This window comes from Hylobates moloch, unplaced genomic scaffold, assembly GCF_009828535.3.
Source record: "Hylobates moloch isolate HMO894 unplaced genomic scaffold, HMol_V3 SCAFFOLD_19, whole genome shotgun sequence".
Classification (NCBI taxonomy): Eukaryota; Metazoa; Chordata; class Mammalia; order Primates; family Hylobatidae; genus Hylobates; species Hylobates moloch.
In genome coordinates, this window is record NW_026652294.1 from 1,217,397 (window position 1) to 1,233,758 (window position 16,362).

General features: G+C 47.5%; 1 protein-coding gene across 6 annotated transcripts in view; it reads left to right on the plus strand.

Annotated features, from left to right (window-relative positions):
- LOC116458278 (chromatin remodeling regulator CECR2) overlaps positions 1–16,362 on the plus strand; it is a 191,869-nt gene that overhangs the window by 173,907 nt on the left and 1,600 nt on the right. For 2 of the 6 annotated variants that reach the window (XM_032137853.2, XM_032137855.2), the window contains 8 exons: positions 1,424–1,553; positions 2,864–2,901; positions 2,984–3,075; positions 3,338–3,464; positions 4,726–5,114; positions 6,132–6,260; positions 6,452–7,298; positions 12,681–14,097. In XM_032137853.2, coding sequence (XP_031993744.1) covers positions 1,424–1,553; positions 2,864–2,901; positions 2,984–3,075; positions 3,338–3,464; positions 4,726–5,114; positions 6,132–6,260; positions 6,452–7,298; positions 12,681–14,097 — 3,169 coding nt within the window. The remainder of the gene's footprint in view (positions 1–1,423; positions 1,554–2,863; positions 2,902–2,983; positions 3,076–3,337; positions 3,465–4,725; positions 5,115–6,131; positions 6,261–6,451; positions 7,299–12,680; positions 14,098–16,362) is intronic. The other 4 variants (XM_032137854.2, XM_058431010.1, XM_058431011.1 and 1 more) reach the window with 4 other exon arrangements.

Sequence of the window (16,362 nt, forward strand, 5' to 3'; positions counted from 1 at the left end):
TTTTTTTTTCAGAAAAAAAAGTTGGTTTAGAGAACTTTCTTAGGTCGAAAAAAAGAAAAATGATTTTTTAAAATTTAAAATTATTCTTAAAAATTGGTGATAGCAAACTTCTTTTCATTGAGTAAAGGAGATATAGATTAGCATCACAAATGAAAATAATTTAGGAACAAAAACTCAAGTCAGATGTAACCCAACAGAGATCGTGTCTTGCTCACAGCAGTAGTCAGGCAAGGATCCTATCCCTTGTGGAACAGAAGCTAGAACTGGGGAAGAAAATAGAGGCTCAGGCCGGGTGCCATGGCTCACTCCTATAATCCCAGCACTTTGGGAGGCTGAGGCGGGTGGTTCACCTGAGGTCAGGAGTTCGAGACCAGCCTGACCAACATGGAGAAACGCCATCCCTACTAAAAATACAAAATTAGCCGGGCGTGGTGGTGCATGCCTGTAATCCCAGCTACTTGGGAGGCTGAGGCAGGGGAATCGCTTGAACTCAGGATGCAGAGGTTGTGGTGAGCCAAGGTGGCGCCATTGCACTCCAGCCTGGGCAACAAGAGCAAAACTACATCTCAAAAATAAAAAGAAAAAATAAAACAAAATAGAGGCTCTTGCTGGCTTCTCCTCCCTTCCATCTTTGTGCCTTGCTGTCTGGCAGTCTCATTTTTCTCCTTGCCTCTTTTCTTTGGCCCCTACCTCCTTGTTCCCTGCGAGTGGTAAGTGCCCCACCAGGCTGGGAGTGGAATGCCAAGTGTGCTTCTCATGGCTGTGGCTGGGAGCCAGGAAGAAAATCATCCCTGCCTTCCAGCTCCTTGCCAATCCCAGCTGGCATCTCTCCCCTCTTCCCAGCCAAACTCCCACTGGCGGCAGGGCCTGCTGCCTGATCTGGGGGTGGGGTGGGGAGCAGACCATTGCTTGCATGGATGCCTTCATAAACGCAGAACACGAAGAGCTGGGGCGTGCATTTAAAATCCTGTGTGTGTGTGGACTGAGAGTCTGGTCCTAAAAGAGGATTTGCGGATGTTGCTTTTTTTAAGTAAAAGATCAGAATGGCCTCAAGTAATCCAAGAAGATAGTCCTCATTCAACCTTGTACTTTTTCCTTTTTCTTCGACTGCCATTCTTCTGTTTTCTTCTGCCTTGTTCCCTCCCCTCCTGCCCACCCTGTGCCTGCCCTGCCACCTTCGTCTCCCACCTTGAGCTCAGTGTGAGTGAGGAAACAGGTTCAATTAGTTAGTTTACCCTTGTCTTAAAGCATTCCATCTGTAGAAACATCCTAATTACCAAAAAGAGGGTGGCACAGGGAGCAGAAGTTGCTTCCTAATCCTGCTTTGGTGGCCTGGTTCTTCCTTCTCTCACAATGATGAGGGAACACGCCACGTCAGTGTCTGGAGTGTGCTTAGCTCACTCAGCCTTTGTGTTCATTGTAGATCGAGCGAAGAGGAGAAAGCTCAGGGAAGAAAGGGCATGGCTGCTGGCTCAAGGAAAGGAGCTCCCTCCAGAACTTTCCCATCTGGACCCCAATTCCCCCATGAGAGAGGAAAAAAAGACTAAAGACCTGTGAGTATTTAGTAACAACAACAGTAGCAACTGGTAGCATTTATGAAGCATTCAGACACTTGCCCCATGCCATCCTTAGAACAGCCCTGTTGGGGAACAGTGGTCACCATTTGCGAGTGCACAGGGTGGGCCCTGCACTCACAGCTAACCCTGGTGCCCTTCCTCAGGCACACACAGACATGCCTGGCTACCCTGGCCTCTGACACTCTTGCTGCCACACTCTGTGATACTTACACTAAGCTCTTCTTTCCTCATCCCCTCAATTTAATGAAATCAGAATCTGATTATTATGTAAATTAGCTCCTTGGAAATGTGAACATAGTTTATTCTTTTTGAAGTAATTACTTCCCCTGATGGTACTAGGTACCGTGTGTCTTTACGCCTTACTGAAAATTCAAGAGGCAGATACACATTCAGTGTTCATGAGCTCATTTATCATATGCTTTTTTGGATTATTCTTTAGATCACAAAAATATTCATAAGTAAAGTTAAGAATGTGCTATAGGCTGGGCTCACGCCTGTAATCCCAGCACTTTGGGAGGCTGAGGTGGGCAGATCACCTGATGTCAGGAGTTCAAGACCAGCCTGGCCAATATGGTGAAACCCCATCTCTAATTTAAAAAATTTTTTAAATTAGCCGGGTGAGGTGGCACATGCCTGTAGTCCCAGCTACTCCAGAGGCTGAGGCAGGAGAATCGCTTGAACTCAGGAGGTGGAGGTTGCAGTGAGCCAAGATCATGCCACTGCACTCCAGCCCAGGTGACAGAGTGAGACTCCTTCCAAAAAAAAAAAAAAAAAAGATTGTGCTATGAAGCCTGGGCAATGTGGTGAAACCTCACCTCTACCAAAAATACAAAAATTCACCAGGCATGGTAGCACACACCCGTAGTCCCAGCTATTCAGGAGGCTAAGGTGACAGGATCGCTGGAGCCCAGGAAATGGAGGCTGCAGTGGGCTGTGATCACACCACTTGACTCCAGCCTAGGCAACAGAGCAAGATCCTGGCTCAAAATAGGTAAACAAAGAATGTGCAATTCAATAACTAACATTCTAGAACCATAAAGTTCGGGATCATCCAGGCCAACCCCACATTTTATAGATGAGGAAAGTGACATTCCCGGTTTTGCTAAGATCCACTGTCCCTCATTGTATTTCCAGGGAGTGTTACCAGTGTCACAGGCTCATCTAAACCACACTATTAGGACTATTCCAAATCTTCCTTCAGTCAGCTGTGTCTGCAATAGACCTGAGAGAGCTCAAGAGAGAAGGTGGTCAGAGTTACTATTAATTTCTTATTTTGTGATTTACAGCTTTGAGTTGGACGATGATTTCACTGCTATGTATAAAGGTTAGTTCCCATTCTCCACTGTTCTGTTTGTGATGGAAGTTTTCCTCTGTGAGTGTGTTAAGATCTCTTCTCTGGCTTACAGTTCTAGACGTGGTAAAGGCTCACAAGGATTCCTGGCCCTTCTTGGAACCTGTGGATGAATCTTACGCCCCTAACTATTATCAGATTATTAAGGTAGAAGTTGTCTTTGCAGTAATGCCTACTATAGTGTGTATATCTTTCTTGGGTTTTGTCGTTTGTTTCTTGTTAAATATATATATATTTTTTTGATATGTTTTTCTTTTCAACTGTCAAAAGTTCACGTGATGTTTCTCATTTTATCTGTTTTTCGTTACAGATCAGCATTGCTGAATTCTCATTATCTCTCTATCTCTCTCTCTATGGAATGTTTGCTCTCAGCATATTTTAACTATAAAGAGTTATGTGTCTCATTTAGGCCCCCATGGATATTTCCAGCATGGAGAAGAAACTGAATGGAGGTTTATACTGTACCAAGGAGGAATTTGTAAATGACATGAAGACCATGTTCAGGAATTGTCGAAAGTATAATGGGGAAAGTAGTGGTAAGCAGGGAAGGAGTTTGTGCTAGATACATATCTGTAATCAAGAATAAAATGCCTTCTCTTTTACAAATACACATCCTAGTGCCTTTTCTGTAGGACAGTGAACAGAATGTGTATGAAAAGTCATGGGATTGACCATTCCAGCCACTTACACAGTATCTGCCAGGGATTCTCTCCTGCCCCACAGGACAAGAGAGTGCAGCTGGCAGCTAACTGGCTCATCCTGGAGACCAGTCTGGTCTGGATAATACTGTGTGTGCCTCTTTAACCACCGAGGGGACTGACCCTAGATAGAGCTGACTCTTCAACCATCTGGAGAAGCTGGCGTAGTAGATCTCTAATATCAAAGTAGAAATGGCTCTTTCTGAACATCACACACCGGGGCCTGTTGTGAGGTGGGGGGAAGGGGGAGGGATAGCATTAGGAGATATACCTAATGTAAATGATGAGTTAATGGGTGCAGCACACCAACATGGCACATGTATACATATGTAACAAACCTGCACGTTGTGCACATGTACCCTAGAACTTAAAGTATAATAAAAATATGTATCTATATAAAAGAAAGAAATGGCTCTTTCTACTTTGGGTCATTTATGCATTAACTAAAAATGCCCTGCTTAAAGACAGCATTCAGCCATTTTTTATTTAGTATTTCTGCAGTTTAGCCTTAAAGAATTAAAGCTTTACTGGCTTTTTTTTTTCTTTATTTACTTACTTTGAGACAGGATTTCACTCTCACCCAAGCAGGAGTGCAGGAGCACAAACATGGCTCACTGCAACCTCAAATTCTTGGGCTCAAGGATCCTCCTCCCTCAGTCCCAAGTAGCTGGGACTGTGGGCAGGTGCCACCACACCTGGCTAATGTTTTCTTTTTGGTAGGGACGGGCATCTCACTTTCTTGCCCAGTCCGGTCTTGGAACTCTGGGCTCAAGTGATCCTCCTGCCTTGGCCTCCCAAAGTGCTGGGATCACAGGCATAAGTTACTGTACTCAGCCTGGTTTGATTTAATAGTCCTAGAGGCCCTGTCCCAACCATACAACCTTGGGCATCTTACGGATAGAAACCATGTCTTCTTCATCTTGCATCCATAGCTCTACAATATAATGTGCCCTAAAGGTGAATCAAACTCATAGTTTACCCAGGTTGCATCTTCTGTTTATTAGAATTGTCTTTTGTGACCTGTAGGTCAGTTTCTATAGTTTCTATAAACAATTTCTATAAACTATACCTAGAAGTCAATCCTCCTGTCTTCCTATAGAGTATACCAAGATGTCTGATAATTTAGAGAGGTGTTTCCATCGGGCAATGATGAAACATTTTCCTGGAGAAGATGGAGACACAGATGAAGAATTTTGGATTCGAGAGGATGAAAAGCGGGAGAAAAGACGGAGTCGGGCTGGGCGAAGTGGTGGGAGCCACGTTTGGACCCGCTCCAGGGACCCAGAAGGACCCAGCAGGAAACAGCAGCCCATGGAGAACGGAGGAAAGTCGTTGCCCCCCACACGCCGAGCGCCCTCTTCTGGGGACGATCAGAGCAGCAGCTCCACACAGCCCCAGCGGGAGGTGGGCCCTTCCAATGGCCGAGGCTTTTCTCATCCCCTGCATTGTGGTGGGACACCCAGCCAGGCACCCTTTTTAAACCAGATGGTAAGGAATAGAGTGGAGGCTGTTGCAGTTTCTCGTCGTTTGTGAGTTCATAGGAATGTAAAGGCCATTCAGTTAGTACTTCCTGCAAAATACTTCTGTGTATGTATGGAATCTTTTCCCCTGTGAGTCCTTCGTTCATTTTATTTTGTTTACTTTTTAGTAGAGACACAGTGTTGCTATGTTGCCTAGGCTGGTCTCAAACTCCAGGCCTCAAGCAATCCTTCCGCCTCAGCCTCCCCAAGTGCTGGGATTATAGGCATGAGCCACTGTGTCCAGCCCTTCCTTTATTCTAAATCCTCCTTTTTCTCAGTCATTTGAATTAGGTATTCTCAATGTGGGCAAAAATTGGGATTAAAAAATATATAATCTGGCCGGGTGCGGTGGCCCACTCTTGGCAATCCCAGCACTTTGGGAGGCTGAGATGGGCAGATCACGAGGTCAGGAGTTCGAGACCAGCCCAGCTAACATGGTGAAACCCTGTCTCTACTAAAAATACAAAAATTAGTCAGGCGTGGTGGCGCTACTCAGCTACTCAGAAGGCTGAGGCAAAAGAATTGCTTGAACCCAGGAGCTGAGATCGTGCCACTGCACCCCAGCCTGGGCAACAGAGTGAGACTCCGTCTCAAAAAAAGAAAAAAAAAATGTAATCTTTATTGTATAAAGCACAGGTATACATATAGTACATAAATGTACAGTATATCTGCAACATTATAAGATTTCATGGTAACAGGCAACTGGGGAGAAACGGCTAAAATGGATCCTTGGGAGGAGGAGTAATAAAAAAGAGATTGAGAAACACTGATTTAATCTTGTATCTCCTGGAGAGGGAAGTTGCTTCGGGCTCATAGGCAAGCCCTGATGCAGGTGAGCGCGTGTTCACAGTCTCCCTGTCTCTAGCTGAGGTTTAGTCGTCAGTTTTGTTTTAGTAGAACGTTCATCTTCAGGAAAACCCTTGTTGTCAACCTAAAGTCTGTGCCTTTCCTTTTTCCTCTTCTTGCTTTGTTCAATGCGCTGCAGAGGCCAGCAGTACCGGGAACATTTGGCCCTCTGCGAGGATCAGATCCTGCCGCCTTGTACGGCTCCTCTGGAGTCCCGGAGCCACACCCCGGGGAGCCTGTGCAGCAGCGTCAGCCTTTCACCATGCAGGTAAGCAGCCTACTCTGGAGGTGCAGGGGCAGGGGGTCCCACAGGTACGTTTCGGAGAAACAGTCTCTTTCCAGGTTAAATGTCGTTCAATGCCTCCTTCCCCAAAGAGTCTGTTCCCATAGAGAAGCATGTCACAAAGTGTGCCTTATTCTGTGTGTCTGGTTAACTGTGCTGCCTTTTCTCATTACCAGCCTCCAGTCGGAATTAACAGCCTCCGAGGACCCAGGCTAGGCACATCCGAAGAGAAGCAAATGTGCGGGGGGCTGACACACCTTTCTAACATCGGCCCACACCCTGGATCCTTGCAGCTTGGGCAGATAAGTGGCCCAAGTCAGGATGGAAGCGTGTATGCTCCAGCTCAGTTCCAGCCAGGATTCATTCCTCCCCGGCATGGCGGGGCTCCAGCCCGGCCACCAGACTTTCCGGAAAGCTCAGAAATTCCTCCCAGCCACATGTATCGATCGTACAAGTACCTGAATCGAGTACACTCTGCCGTCTGGAATGGGAACCATGGTGCTACGAACCAAGGACCCTTGGGCCCAGATGAGAAGCCCCACCTGGGGCCAGGACCCTCTCATCAGCCTCGCACTCTCGGTCACGTGATGGATTCCCGAGTCATGAGACCACCTGTACCCCCCAACCAGTGGACTGAACAATCAGGCTTCCTACCTCATGGAGTTCCTTCCTCAGGGTACATGCGACCACCCTGCAAGTCTGCTGGACATCGGTTACAGCCACCTCCAGTGCCAGCACCCAGTTCTTTGTTTGGAGCGCCTGCCCAGGCTCTGCGGGGGGCGCAGGGAGGGGACTCCATGATGGACAGCCCAGAGATGATTGCGATGCAGCAGCTCTCCTCCCGCGTCTGCCCCCCAGGTGTGCCTTACCACCCCCACCAGCCTGCACCCCCCCGTTTACCTGGCCCTTTTCCGCAGGTAGCTCACCCAGTGTCAGTCACTGTGTCAGCCCCCAAGCCTGCCCTGGGCAACCCTGGGAGGGCACCGGAGAACAGTGAAACACAAGAGCCTGAGAATGACCAAGGTAATTCACACTGTCACTTTGGGCTCTTTAAGCTCTTGTTTCATGAGTAATCTTTTTACATAGCATATCAAACCAAGTGTAATCTGGTTCCCAGCCTTTCTTTTTTTATTTTTTGGCTTTTTTTTTTTTTTTTAGATGGAGTCTCGCTCTGTCGCCCAGGCTGGAGTGCAGTGGCGCAATCTCGGTTCACTGCAAGCTCCACCTCCCGGGTTCACGCCATTCTCCTGCCTCAGCCTCCCGAGTGGCTGGGACTACAGGTGCCCGCCACCACGCCCAGCTAATTTTTTGGTATTTTTAGTAGCAACGGGGTTTCACCGTGTTAGCCAGGATGGTCTCAATCTCATGACCTTGTGATCTGCCCCCATCGGCCTCCCAAAGTGCTGGGATTACAGGCCCACCGCGCCCGGCCTTCCCAGCCTCTCTTTCTTGAGCTTCTCAGATTTGGGCCAATCACAGTGCTTCTGTTGGTCTATCGATCCCATTTCTGGTCATAATTTTGACTCTGCGCAGGTGGGCGCTTGCTGTGCCAGGCACTCCTCCTGAGACTTTTTTTTTTTTTTTTTGAGACAGAGTCTCACTCTTGCCCAGGCTGGAGTGGAGTGGCACGATCTCAGCTGACTGCAACTTCTGCCTCCCAGGTTCAAGCAATTCTCCTGCCTCAGCCTCCTGAGTAGCTGGGATTACAGGTGCATGCCACCACATCCGGCTAATTTTTATATTTTTAGTACAGACAAGGTTTCACCATGTTGGCCAGGCTGGTCTTGAATGTCTGACCTCAGGTGATCCGCCTGCCTTGGCCTCCCAAAGTGCCAGAATTACAGGCATGAGCCTTCCTGAGACTTTTATACATTAACTCATTTATTCTCAGAACAAGCCTTTGAGATAGCTACTGTTACTATCCTCGTTTTTACAGATGAAAAATCCAAGGCATGGAAATGTTAGATTATTTGCTCTCAGCCAGCTAGTAAGTAGCAGAGCTGAGATTTGGGCCCAGACAGACCAGATCCAGCATCCGTGCTTTACCCACTGCATCATCATAGTTCTCTAAAAAAGTACTGTCAGCCAGGCAATAGTTTTGGTGGCTCATGCCTACGGTCCCAGAATTTTGGGAGGCCAAGGCCAATGGATCACTTGAGCCCAGGAGTTTGAGACCAGCCTGGGCAAGAGAGTAAGACTGTCTCTACTAAAACGTTAAAAAATGGCCAGGCACGGTGGCTGATGCCTGTAATCCCAGCACTTTGGGAGGCCAAGGCAGGCAGATCACAAGGTCAGGAGATTGAGACCATCCTGGCCAACATAGTGAAACCCCATCTCTACTAAAAATAGAAAAAATTAGCCGGGTGTGATGGCAGGCGCCTGTAGTCCCAGCTACTCAGGAGGCTGAGGCAGGAAAATGGTGTGAACCTGGGAGGCAGAGGTTGCAGTGAGCCGAGATCGTGCCACTGCACTCCGGCCTGGGCAACAGAGCGAGATTCTTTCTCAAAAGAAAAAAAAAAAAGAAAGTTAAAAAATTAGCCAGGCGTGCTGGTTCATGCCTGTAATTCCAGCACTTTAGGAGGCCAAGGCAGGCAGATCACCTGAGGTCAGGAGTTGAAGACCAGCCTGTCCAACATGGTGAAACCCCATTCTACTTAAAATTAAAAAATTAGCCAGGCATGGTGGCAGGTGCCTGTAGTCCCAGCTACTCAGAAGGCTGAGGCAGGAGAATCACTTGAACCCGGGAGGTGGAGGTTGCAGTGAACCAAGATTACACCACTGCACTCCAGCCTGGGTCACAAAGTGAGACTCTGTCTCAAAAAAAAAAGTGGTTCATGCCTGTAGTCCCAGCTACTTAGGAGGCTGAGGTGGGAGGATCACCTGAACCCAGGGAGGTCAAGGCTACAGTGAGCTATGATTGCACCACTGTACTCAATCCTGGGCAACAGAGCAAAACCATGTCTCAAAAAAGAAAAAAAATACCATCTTGAAAGTCATCAAGTGAATTTCTGTTCCTTGGATACATACCTGGATTTATTAAGAATGGCCAATAGTGAGATCTAGCAAATTTTGAAGCAGTTTCTTAGAAATACCATTTAGGCCTGGCGCGGTGGCTCACACCTGTAATCCCAGCACTTTGGGAGGCTGAGGTGGGTGGATCACTTGAGGTCGGGAGTTTGAGACCAGCCTGGCCAACATGGTGAAATCTTGCCTCTACTAAAAATACAAAAATTAGCCAGGCACGGCCGGGCGCGGTGGCTCACGCTTGTAATCCCAGCACTTTGGGAGGCCGAGGCGGGCGGATCACGAGGTCAGGAGATCGAGACCATCCTGGCTAACACGGTGAAACCCCGTCTCTACTAAAAATACAAAAAATTAGCCGGGCGTGGTGGCGGGCGCCTGTAGTCCCAGCTACTCGGAGAGGCTGAGGCAGGAGAATGGCGTGAACCCGGGAGGCGGAGCTTGCAGTGAGCCGAGCTTACCCGACTGCACTCCCGGGGGGGTGAAAGAGCGAGCCTCTGTCAAAAAAAAAAAAAAAAAATTAGCCAGGCGTGGTGGTGCAGGCCTGTAAGTTCAGCTACTTGGGAGGCTGGGTCATGAGAATCACTTGAACCCGGGAGGCGGAGCTTGCCGTGAGCCGAGATCACGCCACTGCACTCCATCCTGGGCGAAACAGTGAGACTCCATCTCAACAATAAAAAAAAAGAAATGCCGTTTAAGAGGAATAAACATTAAACTAGGGGAGAGAATGGAAAAAAAAAATACTTTGCAATTAATGCTTATTTCTAGGATAAATATAGCATGCATGTAATTTTCTTCAGTATTTGGATTAAGTAATAGTTCCTGGGGTGGTCACCTCTGTAATCCAGATTTTGGAGGCCAAGGGGGTGGATCAGTTAGATTCAAAACCAGCCTGGCCAACATGGTGAAATCCGTCTCTATAAAATACAAAATCACGGGACAGTGGTGGGGTGCCTGTAATCCAGTATCGGAGGTGAGGCAGGAGAATCGTGAACCGGAGGTGAGTTGCAGTGAGCCGAGTCCGTCATGTTCCAGCCTAGCAAGCAAGATCCGTCTAAAAAGATAATAGATTCCACATTAAATTGATGGTAGGGGTTAGAACTCATTTAAATTTTTGTGTTTCTCATACCTGTAATCCCAACTACTTGGGAGTCTGAAGTGGAAGGATTGCTTGAACCCTGGAGTTCAAGGTTTCAGTGAGACATGATCACACCACTACACTCCAGCCTGGGCGACAGAGTTGAAACTCCGACTCTTTAAAAAAAAAGAAAAAAAATGGTTAGGGAAAAAAAACCTTTTAGTATTTCTTTTGTGGAAAGTCCTACTTTGTTTTTTTTGTTTGTTTTGTTTTGTTTTTTTGAGAGGGAGTCTCGCTCTGTCACCCAGCTGGAGTGCAGTGGCGCAATCTCGGCTCACTGCAAGCTCCGCCTCCCGGGTTCACGCCATTCTCCTGCCTCAGCCTCTCCGAGTAGCTGGGACTACAGGCACCCGCCACCACGCCCGGCTAATTTTTTGTATTTTTAGTAGAGACAGGGTTTCACCGTGGTCTCGATCTCCTGACCTCGTGATCCGCCCGCCTCGGCCTTCCGAAGTGCTGGGATTACAAGCGTGAGCCACTGCGCCCGACCGTCCTACTTTGTTAAGTTAACAGCACCTCTAGCAGAATTTTCTAATATTGATTTCAAGTGAGTTCTGGAATTCAGAGCTTTACAAGAATCCTGTTTAGTTAAGTGTAGTTGCTAAGTTTAATGTTGGCTGAATAATGAAAAGTATGGTTTTTCACTTTCATTGTATAATTTGTACCATTGACCTTTAGGGCCAGCTTCAAGTAGCCTGAGCTATGTTAATAGCTCTTTAAAAGTTGTTAAAAAATAAAATAAAATAAATAAAAGTTGTTAAGAATCTCTAACCTTGTCCTTCAGATCTGTTACCAGGATGGTAATTTGATCACACCTGGACAACTGTCCTCTTAGAAAGATAATAAAAATATTATTTAGGCCGGGCACAGTGGCTCACACCTGTAATCCCAGCACTTTGGGAGGCTGAGGTGGGTGGATCACCTGAGGTCGGGAGTTTGAGACCAGCCTGGCCAACGTGGTGAAATCTTGTCTCTACTAAAAATACAAAAATTAGCCGGGCGTGGTGGTGCAGGCCTGTAAGTTCAGCCACTTGGGAGGCTGGGTCATGAGAATCACCTGAACCCAGGAGGCGGAGGTTGCAGTGAGCCAAGATCATGCCACTGCACTCCAGCCTGGGCATCAGAGTGAGACTCTGCCTCAAAAAAAGAAAAAAAGAACAAAAGATTATTTTATATAGATATGTACACACACTTACACACTATTGTATATTGTAGTCTTAGTTAAGACCTTATTTTTAGGTTGAATAGTAAGTTAAAGAATTCTGAGGATGTAAACAAGCATAGGAGTCTAAATAATTTGGTTGGGCTTAGTAAATTTCCATAATATGTTAAAAATGCCTCTTTTTTTTTTTTTTTTTTTTTCTGAGATGGAGTCTTACTCTGTCGCCCAGGCTGGAGTGCAGTGGCACAATCTCAGCTCACTACAATCTCCGCCTCCCGGGTTCACGACATTCTCCTGCCTCAGCCTCCCGAATAGCTGGGACTACAGGCGCCCGCCACCACACCCAGCTAATTTTTTATATTTTTTAGTAGAGATGGGGTTTCACTGTGTTAGCCAGGATGGTCTCAATCTCCTGACCTCATGATCCACCTGCCTCGGCCTCCCAAAGTGCTGGGATTACAGGTGTGAGCCACCACGCCCGACCCCTAAAGATGCCTTTTGAGTTTCATGTTGTAGGCATCTTGTCTTCAAGACATGCAGACAAAATGAATGTATTCATTCAACAAAGTGATTGAGTCTGTGTGTGCATGAACTGAGAGGACAGTGAGACGGAGAAGTCCCTCCTGTGCAGCTTTGATTCTCGTGGAGCAGAAATCAGGCGTTTGGCCTTCCTGAGTGCCCGTCATGCCCTGTTCTTTCTCGTTGCATCACATTTTAGAGCTTCCCAGCATGGCCAGCGTTCTAATGACAACCATCCCCTCCCAGCGTGTTTCACATGCACCTGCCTAGAGTCCATGAGCCTCAAGCCGTCTCTCAGCCTCTTACAAATCGGGCAACCCACGGTTAAGGACATTTCCATTCTCCGGCCCACCGTAAGAGTGGCTGTAGAGGTGCTAGGTTTTACCTTTGTGTCCATTAAAGGGGTAAAAGGAAGTGTACAGGGACCCCAATGTCCTGATCTCTTTCAGGGACTCAAACAATTTCCAGGTGGGGCTTGAATCACCGCACATCCACCTTAATCTGACTCAGGTGTGCTCTTTACATTAATACTGCCATTTCAGCTACTGAATTATTTTTTCTCCAGCAGAGCCGTTGCCTGGCCTTGAAGAGAAACCACCAAGTGTTGGTGCTTCAGAGGGGGTCTACCTCAAACAACTACCTCACCCCACACCTCCCCTGCAGACCGACTGTACCAGGCAGAGCTCACCACAAGAAAGGGAAACAGTGGGCCCGGAGCTCAAAAGCAACTCCTCCGAATCTGCAGACAACTGTAAAGCAACGAAGGGCAAGAATCCCTGGCCCTCGGAGAGCAGCTACCCCGGCCCAGCTGCCCAAGTGTGCATGAGAGACCTCTCCGCGGTGGCAGACCGGGGCGCTCTACCCGAGAACGGAGTCACTGGGGAAGCATCTCCTTGTGGATCAGAGGGGAAGGGCCTTGGTAGCAGTGGTTCCGAAAAGCTGCTCTGCCCCAGAGGCAGAACGTTGCAGGAAACCATGCCATGCACGGGACAGAATGCAGCGACACCGCCCAGCACAGACCCTGGTTTGACGGGAGGCACTGTGAGCCAGTTTTCCCCCCTGTATATGCCTGGCCTGGAGTACCCGAATTCAGCTGCCCATTACCACATCAGTCCAGGCCTGCAGGGTGTGGGCCCTGTGATGGGAGGGAAGTCCCCAGCATCCCATCCCCAGCATTTTCCCCCAAGGGGCTTTCAGTCTAACCACCCACATTCTGGAGGCTTTCCCCGGTATCGCCCCCCACAAGGAATGAGGTATTCCTACCACCCACCATCACAGCCTTCCTACCACCACTATCAGCGAACTCCTTACTATGCCTGTCCACAGAGCTTTTCTGACTGGCAGAGACCTCTCCATCCCCAGGGAAGCCCAAGCGGACCCCCAGCCAGTCAACCCCCCGCACCGAGGCCCCTCTTCTCAGATAAGAATGCCATGGCCAGTCTGCAAGGCTGTGAGACACTGAATGCTGCCTTAACTTCTCCAACCCGTATGGATGCAGTGGCTGCTAAAGTCCCAAATGACGGGCAGAATCCTGGTCCAGAGGAAGAGAAGCTGGATGAATCTATGGAGAGGCCAGAGAGTCCCAAAGAATTTTTAGACCTGGACAACCATAACGCAGCCACCAAGCGGCAGAGCTCATTGTCAGCCAGCGAATATCTCTATGGAACTCCTCCGCCTCTGAGTTCAGGGATGGGATTTGGTTCATCTGCATTTCCACCCCACGGTGTGATGCTGCAGACAGGGCCTCACTATACCCCTCAGCGGCCGGCCAGTCACTTTCAGCCCAGGGCTTACTCTTCCCCTGTGGCTGCCCACCCACCTCACCACCCAGGGGCCACCCAGCCCAACGGCCTCTCTCAGGAGGGTCCCATCTATCGCTGCCAGGAAGAGGGCCTGGGTCACTTTCAAGCTGTGATGATGGAACAAATTGGCACTAGAAGTGGAATAAGAGGACCTTTCCAGGAAATGTACAGACCATCAGGGTAAGATTGCATTCAGGTTTCTCCCCCTAAAGAAAGAAGAGACGTTTACTTTATGTATTTATTTTTGAGACGAGAGTCACTTTGTCACCCAGGCTGGAGTGCAGTGGTGTGATCATGGCTCACGGCGGCATCGACCTCCCAGGCTCAAAGATCCTCTCACATCAGCTGTTTAAGTAACTGGGACTACACATGTGCCACCACACCCAGCTAACTTTTTTTTTTTTTTCTTTTGTAGAGGTAGGGTTTCATCGTGTTGCCCAGGCTGGTCCTAGTCTCCTGAGCGCAAGTCATCCTCCTGCCTCAGCCTGTCAAAGTGCTGAGATTACAGGCATGAGCCACCACACCTGGCCTGGATGTTCATTTTAAACAGAAAAATGGCCTTAGAGATAAAGATAACAGTTAATGGTCTAGGAACAAAAACGTGAATTATTGATGTTGCACACTCTGTAGGAAGGCATTAGACTTAGAGTCCAACTTTATCTTTGAAATTTTTTCCCCTCATGAAAATGAATTGGCATTTAAATGACTGACTTAGATTTTGATATTGTAAACTTTTTTATTTTTTATTTATTTTTTTTTTTTATTTTTTTTTTTTGAGATTAAGTCTTGCTCTGTGGCCCAGGGTGGAGTGCAGTGGTACGATCTCTGCTCCCTGCAATCTCTGCCTCCCAGGTTCAAGCGATTCTCCTGCCTCATCCTCCCAAGTAGCTGGGATTACAGGTACCCGCCACCACACCTGGCTGAGTTTTGTGTGATACTATAAACTTAATAACCACAGTTTGAGAGCTGTAAGCAAGCCTGTGTCAACATTGCTGCCATGTGCAGACACTCTGACCAAGGTAAAAAAAAAAAAAAAATAGGCCTACCCAGGAGTAGAAGAGGAGATCATATGTAGTATTGAAGTTATACTACATACCTCTCATTTCTTACCCTGCCATTGAATGAGAAAACCAGGTTTATCCAGAATGCAAACAAGTCCCCATGAGACTTCTTTCACACATGCTTGTGTAGTGTTGTTCTCCAGATCCAGTTAGGTGATCTGCCATCCAGGAAGTTTTCAAATCGATACATACAAATGAAAGTTATGAAGTAGCCAGGCGCAGTGGCTCACACCTGTAATCCCAGCACTTTGGGAGGCCGAGGCGGGCGGATCACGAGGTCAGGAGATTGAGACCATCCTGGCTAACATGGTGAAACCCCGTCTCTACTAAAAATACAAAAAATTAGCCGGGCATAGTGGTGGGCGCCTGTAGTCCCAGCTGCTCGGGAGGCTGAGGCAAGAGAATGGCGTGAACCTGGGAGGCGGAGCTTGCAGTGAGCCAAGATCGCGCCAGTGCACTCCAGCCTGGGTGACAGAGCGAGACTCTGTCTCAAAAAAAAAAAAAAGAAGTTACAAAGCGTAATCTTGAAACCAGTACCATTCAGCCTAAAAACCAGTGTGCCCCTCCTCAGTGCCATCCTGTCGTCTTACTGCTACACCATCTCTACTATTTAATATTTTGTCATGTTTGCTTTATATGTCTCTAAATACCTGTTTTCTTTTCTTTGCTTTTTTTCCTAAGCTGTTGGAAAGTAAATTGTAGACATCGTGGCCCTTAACCCCTCAATACTTGAGCATGCATCTCCTAAGAATGGACATTCCTTGGAGCACCATTTCAAAATGATTACCACACTCGAGGCAAATAACAGTATCTACTAGAGTTTTTATTTCTGTTTCCTCAGTTGTCCCCAGAGTGTCTTTTAGAGCCATTTCTTTGTGTTTTATTTTTATTGTTTTTTTCTGATAAAGGATCCAGTCAAGGCTCATGGATTTGCATTTGGCTGCTGTGTCTGTTTAGTCTCTTAATTTATAGCAGTTGTCATATCTTTGTTTTGTTTTCCAAAGAGTCCAGGCCAGTTATCATGGAGAGTGTTCCAGATTCTAGATTCATCACACAGTCTCCTTGTGTTTAGATGAAACTCTTGTGCCAGGTCCAGTGGTTCATACCTATAATCCCAGCACTTTCAGGAGCTGAGGCAGGAAGACTGCTTAAGCTCAGGAGTTCAAGACCAGCCTGGGCAACATAGCGAGATCCTGTCTCTAGTGAAAATAAAGAACTTAGCCAGGCATGGTAGCACACACTACTCAGGAGGGTGAGGCAGGAGGAGCACTTGAGCCCAGAAGATTGAGGCTGCAGTAAACCATGATCCTGCCACTACACTCTAGCAGGGTGACAGAGCAAGACCCAGTCCCTAAAAGAAAAAAAAAATAGACTAAACACTTTT